The following is a 12415-nucleotide window of genomic DNA, read 5'->3' as shown; positions in this document are numbered from 1 at the left end:
TGCTGGTTTCGTTCCAGGCATATGTATTTTTTTTTTAATTCTAATAGTCATCGTTTTAAATTAATTGCAACAAAAGTGTTATCATCGCCAATAGTAATCTTGAATTATGTTTTTGAAGGTATTTTATTTATTGGTGCCCATAATTAGTAAATTAATTATAAGAATTGCGCATTCAAATAATTTAGACACAGTTATAAAATTACCGAGGAGCTGAATCAAGGTTGTGAAATTTATTAGCGCCGCCAACGGGCTTCCTTGTATTTCCGTAGAAGAGACAAACGAAGTCACTTGCTAGGCCGAGGAATGCAAAATGTGCTCTTTTTTTAATGAAATTAGTTAAAAATTGTATGTATAATTTTGTTATGTATTGCTACTTACCGGAAAGAGCCCCGGTGCGTAGCGAGAAGGAGTTTCGGCAAATATTACTCCAGCAATGAAGCAAGTTTGCCGACTACTTCGAAATCTACGGTCAAACACGGTCCGGTGTACGAGGTTCATATATATATATATATATACTAACCTCGTATTCGTGTGAGTGGGGTATCATCATAATCATGATAATCATGCGATATATAGGGGTCGTCGGGGTGTCACGTGACCCGGGACTAGTCGTGGGGGGGGGGGGTTGTTGTGTATACAGTCTGAATTAAGACTAGTGCGTGGATACCCGAAATAGGGTGCACAAGGAAATCGTGTAGAAAAATGGATGCCGATTAAAGTTACGTTTGTGTTGGAATTTGCTGAGTGAATATTTGCTTTATTTAGACCTCTCCTGGAGTTATGGACTGGTATTGAACATTGGCGACGATATGGCGAATTTGCAACCCCCACCATACTTTTTACCTTCTCCAGGCACTCCTGCTATGCCATGGAAACAGTGGAAAGGACTGTTTGACGTGTACCTTATTGCATCGGCTGCCAACGAATTCAACGAGGACCGTCGCCGTGCCTCGCTACTCCACTGTCTCGGAGCGGAGGGCCAACGGGTGTTTCATACATTACCATCTACCTCATCGGGGACCTCTCCTGCTGGGTCATCTACTACAGAAACCAGTGCTGGTGAGTCTTGTTCATATGCTGAAGCAATAGCCAGACTAGACAATCATTTTCTACCAACGGTTAATGTTGTGGCAGAACGTTACCGTTTCCGACAGAGAGGCCAGATGCCAGATGAGCCTGTGGAAACATACATTTCTGCACTCCGGTCTCTGTCACTTACCTGTGCGTTTGGTGATCTTCGAGATGAGTTCATTCGGGATCAGCTGGTGGAGAAAACCAACTCAGAGCGAATTCGGGAAAGGCTTCTGATCGAGCTGTCTCTTACTCTTCAGTCTGCTATGACAATTGCACGTCAGATGGAATCTGCGTCATGAGAGACTCAAGCACTGAATACACCTGCAGATAGTGTGAACGCAGTGAAGTTTAAGCCCAAGCGTAGACAGAAACAGCCTGGTGCGAGGAAACAGTCAACTGCCAGTCCACCTGAACAGAAAACTGTGACTTGTTACCGTTGAGGCACAAAGCTAATGATGTCTCTTGTAAAGCTCGAGAAGCAACTTGCAACGACGCCTACCTTTTGCAGTTAGAGACAAAGTGTCGACAGAGTTACAGCGTTTGGTTAAAGCTGATATCATAGAACCAGTAGAATCAAGTGAATGGATTTCCTCATTAGTTTTCGTGAATAAGAAGAATGGGGGCATCCGCCTGTGTGTCGATTTGCGAGATGTGAACAGAGCGATAGTTGAGGATAAATATCCACTGCCTCACATAGAAGAACTGTTGAGTGAGATGCGAGGAGCAACTGTATTCAGCACTTTAGATCTCAAAAGTGCATATCATCAGCTTCTTCTTCATGAGGATTCGCGTCATCTCACAACTTTCATTACGCATGAAGGACTCTTTCAGTTCAAGCGTGTCTGCTTTGGACTTTCTTCGGCTCCTTCAGCATTCCAGAAGCTTATGTCATCTATTCTAGTTGGACTTTCTGGTGTCCAGTGCTACCTTGACGACATCATCATCTACGGTGATACTCCATCAACCCATGACACAAATCTTCGGGCAGTTCTACAGCGTCTACAGAGTGTAGGACTTACACTGAACTTACAGAAGTGCCAGTTCAACCTGAAGGAGATCAGTTATCTAGGTCATCCTAATGAAGATAACGTTGCTGCAATACGCGATGCTCCAATTCCTGAGGATGCTGCAACACTCCGGTCGTTCTTGGGACTGGCTTCGTATTACGCAAAGTTCATTCCGAATTTCTCCAGCGTAACTGCACCACTATGAGAGTTGACCAAGAAGGACGTTCCATTCGTGTGGTCTACTGCTGCTGCCGAATCATTCGCTACAGTCAGATCAGATCCTACATTGTTCAACGTTGCATCTTTTTTTATCCAGATCTACCAGTAGTTATTTCAACTGACGCATCAGAATACGGGTTAGGAGCTGTCCTTATGCAGATGAAGGATGGAAAGGAGGTTCCTATCTCTTACACTTCCCGTACGCTTACTAAATCTGAGAAAAACTATTCTGTTGGCGAGAAAGAAGCTCTCGCATGTGTATGGGCTTGTGAAAAGTGGTTCCAGTACGTGTGGGGCCGCCATTTTGTTCTTCGCATAGATCATCAAGCTCTTACTACATTGTTGTCAACGAAGGGGACAGGACGTCAGTCTATGAGGATCGCTCGATGGGCTACGCGTCTGCTACGATTCAACTACACCGTCGAGTACATTCCAGGTCTACAGAATCATGCTGCTGATGCATTATCGCGATTACCACAGCCAACGCCTTCAGTCTTTGAAGATGATGATCATGAAGTTGTGATCCAGAGCATATTCGCGGAAGTTACCATATCAAAAGCAGAGTTACAACGTGCAACGGCTTCTGATTCAATTCTACAACGTGTGATGGAGAAGATTTCACATGGTTGGTCAAAAGAATCAAGCAAAGATAGTTCACTCAAAGCATATTTCATGATTCGCGATGAGCTTACAATCATTGATGATTGCGTGTTTCGTGGTAATAGAGTTGTCATTCCCAAATCACTTCATGCAGTCTTGATTACAAATGCGCACTCTGCACACCAAGGAATAGTGCGTACAAAGCAACGCTTACGTGATATTTATTGGTGGTCATGTATGGATAGGATGATAGAGGATGCTATTCATAATTGTAGTTTGTGTCAATCAAGTGATAAGGTTTCACATACTCGTAATACTCCCTTACAGAGTGTTCCTCTTCCTGATGGACCTTGGAAGAAAATAGGTATTGACATAACAGGTCCATTCAATACTACAAAACCTTCATACAAATATGCCATTGTAGCCATAGATTATTACTCCAAATGGCCAGAGGTTGCTTTTGTTTCTGAAGCGACTACACATTCGGTCATTACATTCCTTACACAAGTGTTCGCTAGGGAAGGTATTCCGGAAGGTATTCCTTCTGAAGTTGTTACTGACAATGGTGTTCAATTTGTATCTAGTGAATTTGAAGATTTCCTAAAGAAGCTAGGTATTTCACATTCCAAAGCATCATTGTACTACCCGCGTTCAAATGGTGAAGTTGAACGTTGGAATAGGGTGTTGAAGCAAACACTTCAAATTGCAACAATGCAAGGTAAACCATGGAAGGAAGCAGTCCTTGAATTGCTTATGGCATACCGCGCTACCCCTCATCAGACCACTGGTACAACTCCAGCAGAGTTGTTACATGGTCGACCAATGGTCACGTCATTACATGTTCATGATGCTAATGATGGCAATAGGCGTGCCGGGGAAGATACTGAAATGCGAAGCCATGTTGGTGCAAAGCAAAAGAAAGCATGCGAGTACGCTGACAAAACTAGGGGTGCTTCCATTCCAAAGTTTAGCATTGGTGATAAGGTTAGAGTGAAAAGAGTCAAGAAAAAGGACAATTCATGGTTTGAGGCACCACAAAAAATTGTAGCCAAAAAGGGTTTGTACACATTTGTCTTGGAAGACGGACGTATTTGGAATGCCTCAAAACTGACTTTGTTCAGGGATAGTAGTCATGTTGATCAGAGAAAATCATACACAGTTAGTGAACAGACTGGAAGTCATAATGAAAGACCTAAACGTGACAAAAGAGTACCAGTCTGGACATATGATTATGTTTCTCATTGAATCTTTGTAATTAGGCATGAAAAAGAAATTATTTTCATGACAGAAAGGCATAAATTGTTTTCAGGATTCATTGATTAAAGAACATGTATATTTTAAGTTTGTTCAAATTATGCTTCAAGGGTTCAAAAAAAAAAAAGAAGGAAAGATATTGAACTTAATGGAAATTGTTATACATGTGAAAAAAACAAATGAAAAAATCAACAATTTGTGTTATTTTCATTGCAAGTTGAAAGTGATTATTATGTGGTGTACTGTTAATTCATTTTATACAATTACAAGTAAAGAAAGTTAAACAGTTGTTTGAAATTCCTTAATACAACTTATACAGGTTAAACACTTGCATATGCATATGAAAACAATATATTGAATAAAGTTACCAGGTAAAGAAAAAAAACTCATATTTGAAATAATTGTACTGTACACATCGGTTTTCAAGATAGAAAATATTTCTTATGCAACCAGGATACATATGGAAATAATGCAGTTATGTTTTGAAATACAATGTATAGGGACAGTGATTTTCCGTTTCAAAAAATTGCCTTTTCCGTTTCAGAAAATCGTAAATTCCGTTTCAGCATGTCAGAAAACGGAAATTCCGTTTCCCCATAGACTTTGTGTACACAGAAAATTGGCAATTCCGTTTACCATTCAGTAGCAATATATCACTCGCGCTGCGCTGGTCAAAATTTGTATCTGCCACTGTACCAACAACGCAGTAGAATCCGCTCTAATCGGATCTATGTGGATACACAAAATATTTTCACAAACATATCTGACATAAATACATCCTTACCTTTCACATTATTGGCATTATTTTTTTGTTCAATTAAATTTTATCGATAATTTTGGGGGTTTTTGGACATCGTTTCGACCAGTCAACGACTGTAGCCTATCAGCCATTTTGGATTCCAAGACCGGAATATCGTGCTGTTACATCTTCAAACGTAGAGGGCAGCAACACACGACCGTGTTGTTTGCATATGTGAATGTTTTTGATACGGCCGACCCCGCCGCCGGCCAAGACGCGGCCGAGGCCCGCGGGGTACGATCGAGAGTGATGGAGTCAAGAGCAGTCACGATGTGTGAATTGTCATACTTTGTAGTGAAGTGAGATCGTGTTTTGTGAGGTTTTGTGGCCAGTTAATATTCGTATTTTGTTGAGATTTTGGAGTAATTACTGTTGCTGTTCTGTGTATTCTGAGGAAAAATATGTTTTCCGTGGTTTTCCATTTGAAATGGCACTTTCCGTTTCAAAAGGCAATTTCCGTGAATTCCGTCCGTTTTCCGCGATCGCGGAAAATCACTGTCCCTAAATGTACATAATGTTACAAACTGATTTCAGTATAAGGTTATTTTTTCAAAACACATGTATATGCTAGAAGGTATTTATACTTCTATTTGCCATTGGTGTTATTTGATCATTTGAAAATTGATACGGTACCCTATTTCAAGTAGAGGGGAGATGTTGTGTATACAGTCTGAATTAGACTAGTGCGTGGATACCCGAAATAGGGTGCACAAGGAAATCGTGTAGAAAAATGGATGCCGATTAAAGTTACGTTTGTGTTGGAATTTGCTGAGTGAATATTTGCTTTATTTAGACCTCTCCTGGAGTTATGGACTGGTATTGAACAGGGGTATGCAATGAAGAAATATAATGCCATACAGCACGCTTTGGTTTTAGGGGGTTTCATTATTTGGGACATAATACTATTAATAGGGGGTATATCTGAGCACTTGGTCATGGCGGGGAGGGGGGGGGGGGGTTATAGAATGAAGAAATATAATGCCATATAGCACCTCCCTGGTTTAACTGGTTTTTATTATTAAGGGCTCATTGGGGGTAGGAGATAATGATGAGGAGGGTATCCAGCCAATTGGTTGTCATGAGACTTGATAAGTGGACGCAGGAGGGGGGAGGGGGGTGAGTACCAAATAATGCCATATAAGATCTCTTCGGAGTTTGGGGGAAATTATCTTTAGGGGCCCGATTGGGGTATCTGACGGGGTCAAGGATGATGATGAGAATCAACATAGTATAGCCCAGGAGGTGTCATATGAACATTCAGGGGTGGGGGGGGGGTGGGGAGAGAATGCAGAAGTTTGAAGACATACAGGACTTCCTTGGTTTTAGGGTTTTTTATGGTTGAGGCTGCGGGACGTATCATGGTATCACGCTCAGTGTCTGTCCGTCCATTAACTTCCAATAACTTCAGTTTAACTTTACCTAGGCTCATATAATTTGGTGTTTATGATACTAGCATGGATCCCAGGAAGCCTATTGATTTTGAGGTCCAGAGGTCAAGGTGACAGTGACATGGTAAAGGTCACACTGACATGTTTTTATGTTACCCTTATGGAGTCCTTGTAAACGCGATAACTTCAGTTTAACTTAAAGGGGAATGAAACCTTTGGAATGAGTAGGCGTGTGTCGAAACAGAAAAATCAAAGAATAATAACAAAGAAAGTTTGAGAAAAATCAGAAAAATAATAAGAAAGTTATGAGCATTTGAATATTGCAATCACTAATGCTATGGAGATCCTCCCATTGGCAATGCAACAAGGATGTGTGATGCCAACCCTAACCCTAACCCTCAAAATGTCTCTTTTTCTTTTTCTTATTGTAATACAAACCCTTTATCCATGATGTATCCTTTAAAAAATGTGTATTACATGCCCTCCTCTAGAAAGAACACATGATCTACTGATAGATGTGATAAAAAAGGCAATTTAAGTGACATGTATATATACAGTACTAAAGTAATGGGGAGAGTTGTTCACAAGTGACATCACACATCTTTGTCGCATTTGCAATTTGAGGATCTCCATAGCATTAGTGATCGCAATATTCAAATGCTCATAACTTTCTCATTATTTGTCCGATTTTTCTCAAACTTTCGTTGATCTGTTTCTTTGATTTTTCCGTTTTCACACAAGCTATCTTGTTCCAAAGGTTTCATTCTCCTTTGACCTAGGCTCATATAATTTGGTGTTCTGTTACTTTCTCCTTGTAAACGCAATTAAATTAACCAAGGCTAATTTAATTTGATGTGTATGACACTAGCATGGATCCCAGGAATAACTTTATTTTTCAGCGTTAGAGGCGGGCGTAGTATGTGCTCGCCCCAGCGACACTCTTGTTATAGTTGAGGGCATAATTAGGGTCTCTGAGGGATTGGAAGAGAAGATACACACACAGATTCACACACAGAGACACATTCATTGGGGATAATGACTATTTTTTCATGGGCAATCGGGCACATCCCATTTTACCTTTCAGAAGATAATGTGTTTGATACTTTTGATATATAAATTAGCTTTTTATTTTCAAAAATCTGAATCTGATTTAAAAGTAGGCTAAATATTTTTCAGTATTATGGACAGTGCGCAAAGTAATTCAAAATAAAAAGCTGGGGGCGCTTGCTATCATAGATTTTCAGAATGTATACATTCACTAAGAGTTTGATGTTAATGCAGGCCAAAAAAATGGTGTGGGGGGGTCATGACTCCCCTTCGGCAACCAGAAGTCCGCTCAAAAAGAACAAATGAATAAAGTAAAGGGGATGGGGGCTACGTGCCCCTAGTCTCAGTGTTCCGCTGCCCCTGCCCCTTGAAAATAGTCCAAATTAATAACCGAGAACAAAATACGATGTCTGTTATTTTCCAAAACTTCTTTCACCTTCGTAGAGGGTGAACTTGATTTTGTATCATAACTCGTACAGTGTAACACATCGATTTTATTTAGCTTTTTCAAGAACACACACTCATGCTAGTTTTGAAGCATAAACGTTTTGATAATCCACATTGATTATATCCATCGCTTAAAGTACGTATTATCTGTTATGCTAACCTCGAAATTCCGATTTTAATAAACGTGTAACTTTATTTTTGGCAAAAAGAAGCTGCTAAAAAATGCTTATCTAATAAAAGAGAGACAATGGAGTAAATTAGAAAGTCAAAAAGGGGCCTAAGCTTTCGATCCTAGCAGAATCTTTGTCGGAGATTTTCTTTATCTTGAACGATAAAAGAATAGTCTCATTATTTTGGAGTAGTTAGGCTTGTATTAGTATATACATTTGAAGAAGCCCAATAAGCAATTTGTAGCGTATCATACAGGTAATGTACCTGTAGTTCCAATGTCAAAATACCAACTAGAGATTATATGTCCCTTGAAAGAAGACATGATAATGATAAAGTCAAGAAGTGAAGAAGTCAGAAGAAATGTACAAATAAAAAGGGATGGATCTATAGACAAATAATGGGATGGAATTCATAATATTTGAGATACAATATGGAAATGACGAATTGGAATAAGAGATGTAGATATACATGTATATCTTTTGTTCATAGCAGTAGGGGATCAAGGGGGCGAATCGGTCACTCCCCTCCTTTTTATTGCCACCCGCCCCTCATTTTTGGCGACAAAAAGAAAAAAATAACCGGCACATTTTTCAGTTGCAGAAAAGTGCATTGGTGCATGAATTAGATATAAAAAATTATATAGAACATAAGAAGAGGCTAAGTTGGCAAATAAAATAAGGTTCGTTATTCCATAACACTCAAATTGAGTATACCTGGATGTTCATTAGTTCGAAAATGAAGAAGGGGTCGTTCGCGGCATTATTCCGAAAGTTCGATTCCGGAAATGACACAGAGTAAATCAGTCGTCTTATTTGAATTTCTGACAAATGAACCTAAGGAATAATGAGCCTTAAGTTTATTTTCGGAATATCGGACCTTTAGAATAATGAAATGTATTTTATTTTCGGACTAACAAACCTTCGGAATAACCCCACAAATGTTGGAAATAACGCTTTTTCCATTTTCAGAATAACGAATCTTATTTCATTTTCAGCATTATGACATTCAGAAAAAGGAACATCTCCCAATGATAAATACTTCAATATAAATATAGACATGCCAATTATAATATCACATTGCCCTAGGTTTTTACTGTGTGTCCTGTGAGTGAACTAGAATTATAATTCAATTAGGAAACTCTTCAATCTACAATCTACATGTAATATCCATTGTAAGAGGATCCTCGAATCATTATTATGGCATCATTGTTGTGTTGCAATTCGAAGATGGTATCGTAGAGTATGCTCGTGCTCCTTCTAATTTCAACGGGGTGAAAAGGACGTAAAGATGTTTTGAACTACTCAGCAACACTTTGTAAGACTGACTTTGATGTCGTGGGGACAAACTGCGTGAATTTTGAAGTGCCATATAGTAATCTGTCAAATTGAATAAAGGAAAATAAAAGAGACGAGATGAAAACAAACGAATGAATTTCAGTTATTAGACTTTATACCATCTTTTAGTGATAACAAATATAGGAAACAAATATAACATGAATTAAAGTTTCAATTTATAGTACATGCGTTATACTTATTTAAAGGCCTGGTTCCTGTTGAATATCCTTACCAGTAATAGTAATTCTGCAATTTATAGTAACTATAATAAATAAAATCCATTGAAGCCAAAGGGGCCTTTATCCTCATTTGCCCCCCCCCCCCCATAATCAAGTAGCATGACACCTCGTGAGCTATATATCCTTCATCATTATTATCCCCCATTAGCAAAGACACCCTATTATACCGTAAATAAGAAAATTTCCTTACAGTAAAGAGGAGCTATATAAGGCATTATATCAAGGCAATCGCACCTCCCCCCCACCACCCGTTATGAAATCATGTGATATCCCCTTGCCTATTTACCCTCCTAATCATCATATTTTTGCATTCGCCCCCTGCCCCTTTTTTAGTCACACCCATTATCTGGATACTCTTCATCAATATCCTTTAGCCCCCCCCCCCCCCCCCACATGAGCTCAGAGACCCGCTATTATGCCCTTAATAATAAAAACCCCTTAAACCAAGGTGGTGCTGTATGGCATTATATATCTGCATTTTAAACCCCCTTCCATGTTTTGAGTCAGGTGACACCCTACTTGGCTAAAGGTATACCCTTACACACATCCTCAGTCCTCACCTCTACGAGCTCAGATACTCCCTCTCCGGAATGCCTTAAAAATAAAACCCCTATATCGAAGAGGGTGCTATAAGGTATTAAACATTTTTGTATTCCCCCCCCCCTCACTCATCTATCACGCTATGACACCCCAATTGGCTGGATACCCTCCTCCTCATCAATATCCTCTCTCCCAATACGTCAGAGACCCCAATTATGCCCTCAACTATAAAACCCCCTAAAACCAAGGAAATCCTGTGTGTCATCTAATTTCTGCATTCTCTTCCCACCCCCCATGACTATTCATGTGACATCCCCTGGGCTACACTACCTTGATACTCATCATCACCCCATCAGATACCCCTTTCAGGCCCCTAAAAATAATTTCCCCCAAATTCCGAAGAGGTCTTATATGGCATTATTTGCTACCCCCCCCCCCCCGCAGCCACTTATCAAGTCATGTGACGACCAATTGGCTGGATACCCTTCTCATCATCATTATATCCTACCCCCACTGAGCCCTTATTAATAAAAATCTGTTAAACCAGAGAGGTGCTGTATGGCACTATATTTCTTCATTCTATAACATCCCCCCCCCACGTCATGACAAGTCATGCGGCTCACCCTTGGTTTGATGTACATGTGTACCATATTATACTCATCTTCCTTTACCCATTATGTGCTCAGATACCCCCTATTATGCCCCCAAATAATAGAAACCCCTAAAACACAGGAGGTCCTGTACATGGCATTAATTATGTCTGCATTCTTACCCCCCCCCATAACTATTCATGTGACACCCCATGGACTCTAATACATTGATACTCATCATCATCCTTGACCCCAATGCCCTCAGATACCCCTATTAGGCCCCTGAAAATGAATTCCCCCAAATTTCAAAGAGGTGTTATATATGGTATTACATATTACCCCCCCCCCCCCCGCCCCTTACCCTTATCAAGTCATGTGACAACCAATTGGCTGGATACCCTTCTCATCATCATTATATCCTACCCCCACTGAGCCCTTAATAATAAAAATCTGTTAAACCAGAGAGGTGCTGTATGGCACTATATTTCTTCATTCTATAACAACCCCCCCCCCCCCACGTCATGACAAGTCATGCGGCTCACCCTTGGTTTGATGTACATGTGTACCATATTATACTCATCTTCCTTTACCCATTATGTGCTCAGATACCCCCTATTATGCCCCCAAATAATAGAAACCCCTAAAACACAGGAGGTCCTGTATGGCATTAATTATGTCTGCATTCTTACCCCCCCCCCCCCATAACTGTACCTTGATACTCATCATCATCCTTGACCCCAATGCCCTCAGATACCCCTATTAGGCCCCTGAAAATGAATTCCCCCAAATTTCAAAGAGGTGTTATATATGGTATTACATATTACCCCGCCCCTTACCCTTATCAAGTCATGTGACAACCAATTGGCTGGATACCCTTCTCATCATCATTATATCCTACCCCCACTGAGCCCTTAATAATAAAAATCTGTTAAACCAGAGAGGTGCTGTATGGCACTATATTTCTTCATTCTATAACAACCCCCCCCCCACGTCATGACAAGTCATGCGGCTCACCCTTGGTTTGATGTACATGTGTACCATATTATACTCATCTTCCTTTACCCATTATGTGCTCAGATACCCCCTATTATGCCCCCAAATAATAGAAACCCCTAAAACACAGGAGGTCCTGTACATGGCATTAATTATGTCTGCATTCTTACCCCCCCCCCATAACTATTCATGTGACACCCCATGGACTCTAATACATTGATACTCATCATCATCCTTGACCCCAATGCCCTCAGATACCCCTATTAGGCCCCTGAAAATGAATTCCCCCAAATTTCAAAGAGTTGTTATATATGGTATTACATATTACCCCCCCCCCCCCGCCCCTTACCCTTATCAAGTCATGTGACAACCAATTGGCTGGATACCCTTCTCATCATCATTATATCCTACCCCCACTGAGCCCTTAATAATAAAAATCTGTTAAACCAGAGAGGTGCTGTATGGCACTATATTTCTTCATTCTATAACAACCCCCCCCCCCCCACGTCATGACAAGTCATGCGGCTCACCCTTGGTTTGATGTACATGTGTACCATATTATACTCATCTTCCTTTACCCATTATGTGCTCAGATACCCCCTATTATGCCCCCAAATAATAGAAACCCCTAAAACACAGGAGGTCCTGTACATGGCATTAATTATGTCTGCATTCTTACCCCCCCCCCCATAACTATTCATGTGACACCCCAT

At 40.4% G+C, this 12415-nt stretch overlaps 1 protein-coding gene across 1 annotated transcript; it reads left to right on the top strand.

Annotated features, from left to right (window-relative positions):
- Positions 1–2282: 2282 nt before the first annotated feature.
- Positions 2283–4145, top strand: LOC135156321 (uncharacterized protein K02A2.6-like). The gene has a single exon (XM_064108296.1). It carries the CDS (start codon positions 2283–2285, stop codon positions 4143–4145), a length of 1863 nt encoding a protein of 620 aa, XP_063964366.1.
- The last annotated feature ends 8270 nt before the right edge of the window (positions 4146–12415 follow it).

The sequence above is a fragment of the Lytechinus pictus genome, chromosome 13 (assembly GCF_037042905.1).
Source record: "Lytechinus pictus isolate F3 Inbred chromosome 13, Lp3.0, whole genome shotgun sequence".
In the NCBI taxonomy this organism is placed as follows: Eukaryota; Metazoa; Echinodermata; class Echinoidea; order Temnopleuroida; family Toxopneustidae; genus Lytechinus; species Lytechinus pictus.
Note: the sequence above shows the minus strand (reverse complement) of the source record. Positions and strands in the feature narration are given on the sequence as shown.